Source organism: Mesoplodon densirostris, chromosome 7, assembly GCF_025265405.1.
Source record: "Mesoplodon densirostris isolate mMesDen1 chromosome 7, mMesDen1 primary haplotype, whole genome shotgun sequence".
Classification (NCBI taxonomy): domain Eukaryota; kingdom Metazoa; phylum Chordata; class Mammalia; order Artiodactyla; family Ziphiidae; genus Mesoplodon; species Mesoplodon densirostris.
In genome coordinates, this window is record NC_082667.1 from 40,313,315 (window position 1) to 40,327,932 (window position 14,618).

General features: G+C 38.0%; 1 protein-coding gene across 3 annotated transcripts in view; it reads left to right on the top strand.

The window, feature by feature from the left end:
- Positions 1–14,618, top strand: part of MRE11 (MRE11 homolog, double strand break repair nuclease) — a 73,496-nt gene that overhangs the window by 35,140 nt on the left and 23,738 nt on the right. For all 3 annotated transcript variants that reach the window (XM_060104705.1, XM_060104704.1, XM_060104706.1), the window contains exons 13-14: positions 228–401; positions 6,803–6,859. In XM_060104705.1, the coding sequence (XP_059960688.1) occupies positions 228–401; positions 6,803–6,859 (231 nt within the window). The remainder of the gene's footprint in view (positions 1–227; positions 402–6,802; positions 6,860–14,618) is intronic.

Sequence of the window (14,618 nt, forward strand, 5' to 3'; positions counted from 1 at the left end):
TCTACTCCTGTTTCTTGTTTTTACTTTGCTTTTTCTGACCCTTAATATTTATCAGTAGGCTTAATTACCATCAATTGCTTTATTTTGCTTTGCTGTGTTTTCCCTCCAATAACTAGATAACTTTTTTGTCTTTTTCTCTGGTAAAATTATTCTGTAATTTTCCTTGCTTATACAGAATTGTTTTGTAAGGAAAATGCTGCATCCAGTGATTTATATGTCTCTTACAGAACGTGCAGCTCTCACTTCTAACAGAAAGGGGAATGGGTGAAGCAGTACAAGAATTTGTGGACAAGGAAGAAAAAGATGCCATAGAGGAATTAGTGAAATATCAGTTGGAAAAAACACAGCGATTTCTTAAAGAACATCATACTGATGCCCTAGAAGATAAAATCGATGAAGAGGTGAGTAACTAATTTGGGGTGGAAAATCTATTATTTAGATAGTCTCTCCTTAAGAGTAGCTCTAAGTTTCTTTCTGGTAAATCACTAACTTCACTGATTTGTTTAGTTTCCTCATCTATAAAATTGAGATCATAAAGTGAGGATTAAATTAGAAAATGTCTAATAAGTGTCTAGAACACAGTCTCAAATATGATTGATACCCAGTGAATGTTAGTTTTGTTCCCCATAGCTAGTATCTTCTCTTGAAGATCATGAAAGTGCTTTAAAATGAACCTCATAGGGTGAAAATGTCTGCTTATCTCAATTTTTTATTAAGTTTTGATTGAGATTTTGAATTTCACCTAGGAAATGCAGTCCCTCTGAGCATAAAAGCAGAGGAAAAGCTCTTTAGATTTGACTACATAAAATTTTTAAATGTTTGCATGTCAAATTGTCAAAAAACAAAATGAGAAGGTATCGACATGGAGAAAATATTCGTATGTGGGCAGAACAAAAGGTTAATATTCTTACTACATTAAAGGGCTCTTATGAATCTTAAGAAGACTATTAAACATTTCAATAGAATATTGAACAGAGGACCTGAATAGGTATTTCACAAAAGAAATATAAATGGCTAATAGGCATATGAAACTGGTATTTAACCTAGGATGATCAAAGAAGCTCAAATTAAATGTATTTTTTATCTGTCAAAGTGGCAACAATTTGAGAAAGATAGTACTCTGCTGGTAGGAGTATCAGAGTTTGAACAGCTGCACTGAAAAGCATTTTTGCCTTCTTAAGCATGTCAAGAAGCTTAAGATTTGTCCTTTAACTCAGCCCTGGGAGATTTTCCTAAGACAATAATGAGATAGAGATTAGAATGGGGAGTAATTTATGTCAGTGTTATCCGCAGTGGGGAAAAGTTGGAAATGTTTTGGTAAAATAAATATTGGCACATACATAGTATGGAATACTATGCAGCTATTAAAAATTACACTTGGGCTTCCCTGGTGGCGCAGTGGTTGAGAGTCCGCCTGCCGATGCAGGGGACATGGGTTCGTGCCCCGGTCCAGGAAGATCCCACATGCCGTGGAGCGGCTGGGCCCATGAGCCACGGCTGCTGAGCCTGCGCGTCCAGAGCCTGTGCTCCGCAACGGGAGAGGCCACAACAGTGAGAGGCCCGCGTACCACACACACGCACACAAAAATTACACTTTTGAAGAACATGGAAAAGTATTTTCAGTGTTAAGTGGGAAAAGAATTCCAAAGAGGTAAAACTATACACAATGTGATCCCAGTTATTTGTATTTTATATGTGAGTGGGTGCGTGTGTGCAAAGAATGGAAAAAGATATTCCAAACATTATCAGTGGTTATGCTCAGGTAGTGGGATTATAGGGGATCATTTTCTGTATTTTCCAAATTCCCTCTAAGCAGAAGAACAAAATGTTATTTTTAAAACTCATTCCCTTTTACTTTTAATTTTGTGCTTTTAGTCATTTAACATGATTCTTTTAAAGCCTTATGGTGTCAACTAATGTAAAACCGGTAATATTAAATGCCAGGTACTTCCACAGGGAAGGCAGATAATCCACACTCTAAAACTACTTACTCTGTGGCTCTGGGTGTGTTAGGTTCATAAATTTTTAGCATGGGTGGATTTGTCAGTCAAGTGCCATAAATATAACATGACCATACCCCCTAAATATAAAATGCAAAACTGTAAAACTCCTAGGAGATAACATAGGAGAAAACCTAGATGACCTTGTATATGGTGATGACTTTTTAGATTCAACATCAAAAGCACGATTCATGAAAGAAGTAATTGATAAGCTAGACTACACTGAAATTAAAAACTTTTGCTCTGCAAAAGACAACATGAAGAGAATGAGAAGACACGCCACAGACTGGGAGAAGATAGTTGCAAAAGACACATTTGATGAGGGATTATTATCTCAAATATACAAAAACTCTTAAAATTCAACAATAAGAAAATTTAAAAATCCAATTAAAAAGGACAAAAGGGCTTCCCTGGTGGCACAGTGGTTGAGAGTCCGCCTGCTGATGCAGGGGACACGGGTTCGTGCCCCGGTCCGGGAAGATCCCACATGCCGCGGAGCGGCTAGGCCCGTGAGCCATGGCCGCTGAGCCTGCGCGTCCGGAGCCTGTGCTCCGCAGCGGGAGAGACCACAACAGTGAGAGGCCCGCGTACTGCCAAAAAAAAAAAAAAAAAAAGGGCAAAAGACCTTACCAGACCAAGGAAGGTAGTCAGTTGGCAAATAAGCATATCAAAAGGTGCTCTACGGGCCTCCCTGGTGGCGCAAGTGGTTGGGAGTCCGCCTGCCGATGCAGGGGATACGGGTTCGTGCCCCGGTCTGGGAGGATCCCATATGCCGCGGAGCGGCTGGGCCCGTGAGCCATGGCCGCTGAGCCTGCGCGTCCGGAGCCTGTGCTCCGCGACGGGGGAGGCCACAGCAGTGAGAGGCCCGCATACTGCAAAAAAAAAAAAAAAAAAAAAAAGGTGCTCTACATCTTTTGTCATTAGGGAAATGCAAATTAAAACAAGGAGATGTGCCACTACACACCTGTCAGAACAGCCAAATTCCAGAACACCTACAACACCCCATGCTGGTGAGGATGTGGTGCAGCAGGAACTCTTAGATTGCAAGTGGGAATGCAGAATGGTGCCGTCACTTTGAAAGGCAGTTTGTCAGTTTCTTATAAAAGTAAACATACTCTTCCCATACTCTCCAGCAGTCGTGCTCCTAGGTATCTACCCAAAGGAGTTGAAAACTTATGTCTAAACAAAAACCTGCACATGATATTTATAGCAGCTTTATTCATAATCGCCAAAACTTGGAAGCAACAAAGATGTACTTCAGTAGGTAAATGAATAAGTAAACTGTGAAACATCTAGAGAAGGGAATATTATTCTGTGCTAAAAAGAAATGACCTATCAAGCCATTAAAAAACATGGAGGAACCTTAAGTGACTTACCAACTGAAAGAAGCCAATCTGAAAAAGTAACTTAATGTATGATTTCTGCTATGTAACATTCTAGAAAAGGTCAAACTATGGACATAGTACAAAAATCAGTGGTTGTCAGTGGTTGGGCAGGGATGGGATAAGGGGATGAAAAGGTGGATTCACAGAGGATTTTTAGAACAGTAAAACTACTCTGTATCAAACTGTAATGGTGGGTTATACATGTATACATGTCATTATACATTTGTCCAAACTCATAGAATGTACACCACCAAGAGTGAACCTTAAGGAGTTTAGGTGATATGGAGTATGGAGTGTCAGTATCGGTTCATCAGTTATAGCAACTGTACAGTTCTGATGGGGGATGTTGATATTAATAGGGGAGGCTGTGCATGTATGGGACAGGGCTATATGGGAAATCTCTGTGCCTTCCTTTTAATTTGCTGTGAATCCAAGCTCCTCTAAAAAAGTAAATAAATAAAACAAACAAACCCTCCTTCCCACCCTCCACTCCCCAAAATGATCATCCACACCTGGAGTGACATCATGACTTTTGAGAGAGAGAGTGTGTGTGTGGGTGTGGGTGTGTGTGTGTGTAGCATGGTGGCTAAGAGTATGGACTATAGACCAGATGACTTTACTCACTATGGAACCGTCAGTGAAGTATTTAACCTCTCTGTGCCTCAGTTTCCTCATCTATGAAATGGGGATAATAGAACCTCCTTCAAGGTTGTTGTGAGGATTAAAAGAATACATGTAAGCCCTCAGTACACTGACATATAATGCCTGTTCGGTAGTTTTACTCTGACGCTCATTTCTCTTCTGTGAATGGCTCAGTGCTTTTGATATATCACATGCCACCTCGAGCACTGTTACATGCTGTGCCGTCTTTTAAAAAAAATATTATTCCTGTATTCTTCCCCTTCTACTGAATCTTAACAAACGTGCTGCTATTTCTTTCAACAAAACTCTGGAGCCTAGATCCTATTTCCCTTTCACTGTTATTCTATTTCTTTTTTCTTCTTTTATAGCAGAATTGCTTCACAGAGTTTTCTGTATTTGCTGCCCAGATTCTTCGCCTTCATTTTTCTCTTAAATCCATCTATTCAGGGGTTTTGACCCCCTCTTTCCAGTGAATTTACTCTTGTCAAAGCACCAGTGACCTCCAGTGCTAAATCCATTGTCCGTTCTCCATCTTAAATCTCACTTGACCTCTTCTTAAAACCTTTTTTCCATTGGCTTTCAGGGCTCCACACTCCTCTGGTTTTCTTCCCAGCTCATTGTCTGTGTATGCTCAGTCTCCGTTGATTCCTCTCACCCCTCCAGCCTCTTAAGTTGGAGTCTCCAGGACTCAGTCCTTGGACCCCTTCTTCATCTACATATTCCTTTTGTATTCTCACCCAGCTTCCTGGCTTTAAATACTGTCATCTGGTGATGACTTTTCAAGTCTAGCCCAAACCTCTCCTCTCAACTCAAGGCTTATGTAGCCAACAACCTGCTAGACCTTCCACTCAGATGTTTAAGAGACCTCTCCAACTTCCAACATTCCCAGTCTGAATTGCTGAAACTTAGCCCCTGCTCTACCTGTAGGGTTCTAGTGGAAGCACTATTCTTTCATTTGCTCAAGCGATAAACCTTGAAGTTATCCTTGACTCCTCTTTTTCTGTCATCTATATCCTGTCTGGAAATCCTTTAACTCTACCTTCAGAATATATACAGAATGTGACTATTTCTCACCACCTTCATCTCTATCAGTGGTCCAAGGCCTGGCCATTTCTCCCCTAGATTACTCCTGTTGCCTCCAAACTGGTCTCCCTGTTTCTGCCTGTGCTTTTCCTCCACACTCTGTTCTGTCCTCAGCTCAGCTGAGCTGTTGGTGATCTTAACATAGTTTAGATGAAGTCACTCCTGCCTAAAAACAAAAGTCCTTACAGTTGCTCCCAAGGCCTTACTCAATGTGGTTTCTGTTACTTCTTCATCCTTATGTCTGCTCCAGCCCAGCGACCTCCTTGCTGTTGCTTAAACATACCATGCTTCTGCCCCAGTGCCTTTGCATATATTCTTTCCTTTGAGTGGAATGATTTTCCCCAGTTATTTGCAAGGTTCATTCCCTACCTTTTAAAATCTTTGCTACCTTCTTGCTTTGCTACTTTCTCCGTGAGGCCTTTGATGATCATCCTGTAGCCTCTCCTCAGCACTCTCTGTCCCTCTTCCTGCATTACTTTTCTCTGAGCACTTAACACCTTTTGCAAAGATTTCACAGGTTCACATATTTGAAAGGACTCATAAGACTCCACTGAACATACTCACTTAAAGTTTTTGTTTAAAGGCAACTGATAACAGTACAGCAAGAGAAGGAGTATAGGCAGGCATTAGGGATCTGAGAGATACCAGGCGTCTGTTTCTCACGTCCTTATATGCACACAGCAAACCTGGGACAGAACACCAAGATCTGTGCAGAAGTTTCCAGGGAGTCTTTTATGCCTGTCTGGTCACATAATCAAACCATGCTGTCTAACTGCTCATGCAGGTTGAAATCCATCAGTAAATAATTTGGCCCTGGGAATTCCAGAGGCTCCTCAGAGGTAAGGATGGAGCTTTCTCAGTCTAGCTGTAAATTAACTTAATCCTATACACTTTCTAAAATACAACATACCTTTTCATTTTGTTTCTTATTTTGTAACACACACACACACACACACACACACGCACACACTGATTGTAAGCTCCATGGAGGGCAGAATTCTTGACCATTTTGTTCATTATTGTACTTTCAGTTCCTACAATAGCACCCGGCACATGGTAGCTTGGCTCGGTAAATATGTGCCGAGTAAATTAGTAAATAAATGGAGTTTATTTCTAGCTCCATAACTATATTATAAGAGCTTTGTGAGCAGGAACCAGTAAAAAAGGAAGCTTTGTATCCTTCATGGCACCAGGACCAGGGTTGGCAGACAGCAAACATTTGGTGGTTGACTGTTAGCAAAATGGATCTTCAGGGGCCCACCTACTTCAGATACCATTTCAGAGAGCCTCCTGGATAACTTGCAGCCAGGTGCCCAAAAATGATTTGAGCAATGTAATAATTCAAACCTGTTAAAAGAGAGGTTTTTGTTTTTAGCTCTTTTACTGAAGTATAACACCCATAGGACATTAGAATTTTTTCCTCTGCAGTCCAACAGGCTGTTTTTCAATGACGTGGAACATTTGGTCAGCAGGTAATATCATTTTGCTTAGGGCCAATTTTTCTTAGAGTGCATTTCTGAATTTTTAATGTAAGTCACTGGGGGAATATGACTTCTTTATCTTTCGTGAAACAAAACTATACTTGAATTTCTGAATTTTATGTTGTAATGGAAAACATCAGTTAATCAGTTTTATATTTACATAACAGACATGTTTGTAACATGTTTGTGATTTTATGCTGTTACAATCCAGGTACGTCATTTCAGAGAAAGCAGACAGAAGAATGAAGAAGACGATGAAGTTCGAGAGGTAATTTTTCTGAAAATTCCTTTATTATATGTCAGCTTGTTAAATCAGAATAACTAGTAGGTTTATTTAGAGTAGTCAGTCCACAGGATCTCTGTTGGGTGCGTAGGACTGAGCAGGGGTCGGCTGAGGACCGCTGCCTTTGACTTATTCCAGTTCGGCCTACGAGTGTTCGGCTTGCTGATAGTCTCTTTTTTTTTCCTTTTGCTCTTGTCGAAAACGTACTTAATTGCACATGTGTGTATGTAGTGGGTGCGGGCATGGAGGGGAGGCGCAGGAATAGTAGCCCGAAGAGCTCTTTTTAATGAAAATAATTCCCAACTGCTATTAGAGCATCTTATCAGTATAAAATCTTACCCTACTGAGCTGATATTGTTTGGGGCAAAAAGAAAGAAACTTAGTGTGTTGGTTAGCAATGTCATCATAGGTAAATACACAGTGTCCACTGGCCTTTCTAAAATGTTGGAATTAGCCTGTTCACCCTCATCACTGTCTTTTCACTGTCACTTTGGAGATTAGGGACTTGAGGTTAGCAACCGTTAACTTAAACTTTGGGCCTCTTTCTGATACTTGGTGAATTCATGATTGAAGTATATTTTCCTGTTTTCTAATTGTCCTTAGTGTTTGATGATTGCTGTCTAGTACTTAAAAATTATGTTATCAATTATTTACTTTTGGGCTTTTGTCTTGATTGCTTTCCTTCAGCATTTTGTATAGTACCTGTTGTGGGTAGCCATTCTGTTTTTTATTAGGAATATAAATATTGAAAAAGGTATAGTCTGTGTCCACCAGAGATTCTCAGTTTAGTAGGTGAGACAGATACATGTAGAAAGAAAATTTTAAACCTTATGACCTGAAGTTTCATCCTCACTGAATTCATACAACTGTCCATTTTCGTTCCCTAAATACTTCAGAACTGTAGCTGACAGGCGGTGAATTGGAAAGAGTTGAAACGTGACATATCCCTCAGATTAACTTTGACAAGTCCCACTATCTTCTCTGCTACAATAAAAAGGGGATAAATAGGAGCCCCCTCCCCCCTTTTTAAATAATATTTTTTGCCTTGGTTTAAGCACACTCCTTAGGCAAAAGTCAAGACCTGAGTCACTAAGGAGAGAAGAAAAAGCACCCTGCTTAAGGAGCGGGAGACTCTCAATTTACTCTTTTCCCCCCTGAATTCTTCCAAAGGAATCCTATTTAGTAGTTGACTACAAGGTAATACCACAGCCTTTAAGGTCAAGCAGTTTTAGACTCTGATAGGAAAAATCGGTTATCAAATAATTTTTCTGTACCATCTTTAGAGGTCATAAGATAGACTCTAGGTTTTTGTGGGTTTGTTTTTTTTTTTAATGAAACTTCCAAGTCTAAATCTGATTTACTTCATCATCCGACATTCCATACTTGCTATTTAGGATTTTTAACTGATCCAATAATGCCACTTACCTGGAATTTTAGGGAATAGGAAAGTGACATTTATGCTGTTGTGGGTTTTTTCTTTTCTCTGTCTTACTATAGAAGTTTGATGTTCTGGGACACTCCTCCCCTCCAAATTGTGTCCCACTTCATTAGAATATGAAGAAATATGAACAGTATAGTAACTCAGTTAATAACCTTTCTTTAAAAAGAATATGCTAGGATAACCTTCTAAATGTCTAGTTGTAATAGGTTTCACAGATCTCTTTCTCTTATACCACTTAACACTATCCATGCAGTAAGATAGGAAATTTTGCAACATTAGCTAACATTACCAGCAATAGTACCAGTATTGACTACAGTGTTTTCCCACACTGTGTCTTTCATTAATAGCCTTCAGTAATTGACTACAGAACTAAAAGCTACCACCATCCACTAAATTTCACACTCAACTTTCCCAATATCAAAGTCATTCTCCTAAATAAATGTATTGGGAAAAAATAGAACTGGTTACCTATTTGACTTTATTCATTACTATTTTCAAGGGGGAAAGGGAAATGGTATTTATTAAATTTTTGCTATGTACATTACTTATACTAATCTCAGTTTCCATTTTACAAATGAGAAGACTGAGACCAGACTTAAGGTCACATGGTGGGGCTGGATTTTGAACCTGTTCTACCTCAGAGTCTGGACTTTTCCACCATACTATGTCCTATCAAGGCTTTATATTATAATAACATTAATATAAGATATGGCCAATGAATGGCTAAAAATTTAAGACTTCTAAAATCATGCAGCACGTGAAAATCACTTTATAATAAGCATAGAATCAATTGCTTTTTAAATTTTTTTACAAGGTGATTTTTGGAAGCTAAGAGGAGAAAACTATAGATTAGGGATCCCCTACCACATTTATTATATTTGTATTCATCTTATATAGAGTGCCCTTAAAGTAGAAAAGGAAGTTTGCCAAATGGTAAGAATGAATGCTAGAAAGAAATGATTCTTGGTTCTTGGATTATTTGACTTAAACTTGATTAACTTATTCTTTTTTGTTTTGTTTTGTTTTTTAGGCCGCACTATGCGGCATGCAGGATCTTAGTTCCCCGACCAGGGATTGAACCCATGCCCCCTGCATTGGTAGCACAGAATCTTAACCACTGGACCGCCAGGGAAGTCCCTTGATTAACTTTTTCAATTTCACAGATTACAGAAATATTTCTTTATAATGGATCCTTTATGTTCGAAATCACTAATCTCAGTTTTTCATTAGTCTTTTAAAGAGTAAGAGTGAACATTTTATTCAAGGATGGCAAGGAGAGGGTATGAGAAATTTCATATGGGAGTTTTTCAGTAGAAAAAACTTTGGAGTTCAGATTTTCAGCTATATTTTAAGACTGTAACAAGTAATCAGGGCTTCTTAGGTAATTTTTTAGTATACTATAGGGTATTATAAATTTTTTCATTCTCAGCATTCTATTTAGAACTTGACTAATAGAGTTTGGGACTTTCCCAAGCTGTGGTTCACAGTTTTGCAGAATTATTTAGTTCAGAATATGAATCCCAGTATCATACTTAAATTATTTAAACAGACAAACGAAGCATTAGTCCTTCCAGTAGAGAAAAAACATGCTTTAATGTCTTTTTGTTCACATAGAAACACTCTCAAGTATTTTCTTTAATTATAAGTTCATATTTAAGTAAAAGGCCAAATAGTAAATATTTTAGGCTTTGCAAGCCATATATGGTGTCTGTCACATATTTTTTTTTACAGTCCTTTAAAAATGTAAAAACTCTTCTTAGTCTGATCCATAGTCCATAGTTGGACTGGGCCTCTGATTTCTTTCTTATGTTCTATCTGAATTTGAGGCAGGGTTGATGCCCTCCTTTAACCTGTAATACCAAGTGCTATTAACAGAGTGAAGAGGCAACCAATAGCATGGGAGAAAATATTTGCAAATCATATATCTGATAAAGGATTAATAACCAGAATATATAAAGAGCTCCTAAAATTCAACACAAAACAACCTAATTTAAAAATGAACAAAGGGCTTGAATAGATATTTCTCTAAAGAAGAAATACAAGTAACCAAAAAGCACATGAAATGATGCTCAACATCACTAATCACTAGGAGATTCTAATCAAAACCATGAGATACAATTCACACCCCTTTGGATGGCTATTATCCAAATATTAGAAAGTAACAAGTATTGGCAAGAAAATAGAGAAATTGGAACCCTTGTGCATTGCTGGTGGGAAGATAAAAGCTACTGTGGAAAACAGTATTATGGTTCCTCAGAAAATTAAACAGAATTGCCATATGATCTAGTGATTCCACTTCTGTGTATTTACCAAAAAAAATTGAAAGCAGGGACTCGAACATGTATTTGTACACCAATGTTCATAACATTATTTACAATAGCCCACAGGTAGTAACGATCCAAAGTCTATCAAAAGATGAATGGGTAAACAAGATGTGATACATACATCCATTGGAATATTCTTTAGCCTTAAAAGGAATGAAATTGAAGTATAGAATGGTATATACTATATCATGGATAAACCTTCAAAACATTATACTAAGTGAAGTAAGTCAGACATAAAAGAACAAATACTATGTGATTCCACTTACATGAGATACCTAGAGTAGTCAAATTCATACAGACAGAAAGTAGAAGAGTGATTATCGGGGTTTGGGGGGGTGGTTAGGGAATGAAGGGTTATTTAATGGGTATGGAGTTTCAGTTTGGAATTATGAAAAAGTTGTGGCAGTGGATGATGACAGTGGTTGTACAACAATGTGAATGTACTTAATGCCACTGAAATACACACTTAAAAATGGTTAAAATGGTAAATTTTTATGTTACGTATATATTACTACAAAAAAGTGCGATAATACTAGGGTAGTATATTTTTAAATCTTGCAAAAAGTATATGGAAACATTGTCTTGCCATTGGCCCTATGCCTCCACTCATGAGGTAAATTCATAGAAGTAATGTAGTTCAAAGATAGCAGTAAAGTCCACAGTCTGTTGTACAGAAAGATAAAGTATTATCTGAGTATAATGTTTGAGATGCTAAAATGACGATGTAGTATTTAGACAAAGGCAAAGTATGAAATTTGGCAATGATGATAATTCATTCAAAGAAGTAATAATCATAAAAAGGCATGTGTTTTAAATTTTGCTAGATTCTGCCAAATCACTCCAAATATGTTACACCAGTTCCTCTCCCGACCGATAGTACTAGGGAGTGCTTATTTCCCTGCATCCTTGCGGTCATGACATATTACTACATCTTTTGATCTTTACAAATCTAAGTGGTGAGAAATTATTTCTTACTGCTGCTTTTAATTCATACTACTTGTATTACTAGTGAGTCTGAGCAATTTTTATGTTTATAAGTTATATTTATATGAAACACCTGATCATGTTCTTTGCATAGAATATTTTTTTCTTTTGCCTAGGGCATTGGTCTTTCTCTAATTGGTTTATAAGAGCACTCGGGTGAAAGTGTGTGCACACTCTGTATGTGTGTTTGTGTAGTAGCAGAGTTAGGGTTTTTGTTATGTAAAAGAAGTATCTACTTGTTCCTGAGAGTTTTTTGTTTGTTTTTTTAAATCCAGAATGGGTAATGAATTAAGAGCTTTTTTGGCATCTGTGAAGAAGCATGCAGGGTTCTTCCTCCTGTGTTCTGTTAATATGGTGAATTATATTATTTTCTATCCTATTATTGACCCAACCTTAGTATCACTTTGTGAAGCCCCTGATGGTAGGTGTACTGGTCTTTCCATGCGCCCTGGGATTCCTGTTGTTTGCTTTGATATTCATGAGTAAGATACTGTAATTTTCCTTTTGTACATGCAGTCCTTTGTCAGTTTTCAGTACCATGTTATGCTGGCTTTATAAAAACCAGCTGGAAGATTTCTTTCTTTACGCTCTGTTCCTATTGAAATAGCCATGGAATCATCTGTTCTTTGAAGATTTGGTAGAATTTACCTGTGAAACTTTCTGGTTGTGATCCTTTTCGGGAGTGTAGTTCTTTTAAGAACTTTCTCAAAATGTTGTTAATTAGTCTGTTGAGACTGTCTCTATCTTTTTTTGATTCAGTTTAGGTCATTTATTTTCCTAATTACTTAGAATTGAGCAAAGTGTTTTATCATAATTCTTTTAATTTTCCTTAGATCTTTTTTTCCCTCCATTCTCCTTTCTTTTCTTTAATTTAACAATTCATTTTTAAATTGTTTCATGTGTTCTGATATGCAGTATTTTTATTATCATTTTCTAGGTATTCTACAATTTTGGTTTTGTTTTGCAGTTTGGAGTCCAGGCTTTTGTCTTATTAATTTCTAATTTTATTACATTGTGATTAGAAAGTATGATAATATTCTTTTTACTATTTAGGATTGATGTTTTTCTTAGCATCCCATTATATATCAGTTAAAACATTTCATGGGGTCTTGAAAAGAAGTATATTGTTTATTTTCAGAGTACAGAGTTCAACATGTATCAGTTAGATCTACCTTATTATGTAATTTAGGTCTCCTTTTTTCTTTTAAATATATATATATTTTATTTTATTTTATAAATTTATTTTTGGCTGCATTGGGTCTTCATTGCTGTGTGCAGGCTTTCTCTAGTTGCAGCGAGCGGGGGCTACTCTTCATTGTGGTGCACGGGCTTCTCATTGCGGTGGCTTCTCTTGTTGTGGAGCACAGGCTCTAGGTGCACGGGCTTCAGTAGTTGTGGCACGTGGGCTCAGTAGTTGTGGCTCATGGGCTCTAGAGTGCAGGCTCAGTAGCTGTGGTGCACGGGCTTAGTTGCTCCATGGCATGTGGGATCTTCCCGGACCAGGGCTCGAACCCTTGTCCCCTGCATTGGCAGGTGGATTCTTAACCGCTGTGCCACCAGGGAAGTCCCTGTATATATATATTTTAATGTAGAGCTAGTTCTTGTTATTCATGGTAGTTGTATTCTATAAAGTCACTGTAAACACTGAGTGAACACTAAACTGTTGCTCCTAGGGGAAGTATAGGAATAGGCTCCTGCCAGCCACTGGTTACAACATTTTTGTTAACTGATTACATAACCCTTTCCATGTGTGTTTCTGTTTTAAGACCTTACTCAATATATATCATTGATTCATTAGCATTGGACTTGTGGCCCATTCAGCGCATGCCTTAATGAAGCGTATATGACGCATGTGTTTCCTCCATAAGGCACATCACAGCTTCTTGCACTTAGGAACCCTAGACAGCGCTTCAGCACTACACTGGGGGCCGTTTTAAAAGTAAAATCCCCAGCTGAAAGCACAAAATTGTGAACACGGCAGTAAACGTACTGTGGGATACTCGTTTAAAGAAGACTGAGTGTCGCCTCGTTCGACCTCATCTGGGAAGGTGTGTGTCAGGTGATTCAGAATTTGCACCTCTCTGCACGTGTCCATGAATGACCAGAAACGCATCAGGAGTTAGAAATAGACTTTGGCAAGTAGGTGAATTTGCATATACGGAGTCTGAAAATTATGAGGACTGACTGTACTTCATCTGGGACAAGAAAGATGAATTGAAATCTTTTTCAACTATTTTTTCTTTGTATCTTTTTGGTTGTATTCCCTAAAGTTTTGTTCTTTTGGAGTTGTAATGCCATGTTGAGCCGTTCCTGTAGTGACTTAGCTGTTGTTTCACTTCAGCCAGTTCATCAGCGTGAAGCTGGGTTACCTCCACCTCCCCCCACCCGTTGCACTCCTGCTTCTGCCCTGCCTGCTCTGTGCTTATCTCCTCATCTAGCCCTGTCTCTCCGTATTTCATGGCACCACACAGAGCTTAGAAAAGCTCTAGATGCCTATTCTTAGACCCAGAACTAGTCATTCCAAGCAAGAGAGACTGTTGTCATGGCCTCTTGGCATGGGTAGATCAATTTTGGAGCTCTCTACACTGTCTGAAACTCTTCTCAACCTTCTCCCTTAGCCAGGCCAAATATTCACTATACCCATTAACTCCTTCTCCTAGGTTTTGTGTTTTGTGGGTGGAGCAATTTTCTAATTTTATTCAAAAAGGTATTTTTAAAATTTTTGTTCTCCTTGTTACATTTTGATAGGTTTAAAGGAAGAGATCAGGGCAGCATTGCTCTTATTCTGTTTTTAATCAGAAATTTGTATTCATTTCAGAGTTAGGATATTTCATTAAGTCTCAAACTTGTCTTTTCTAGACAGTTTCTTATCAAATTAAAATTTATTAAGTTAAAATCTTGGCCCTCAGGTTTTTATTATTTTCCAGGCTTTCAATTGTTTTGTTCTACCTAATTATTTTTACTATATGTTTGTAAGAGATTATTGCTTATGTTT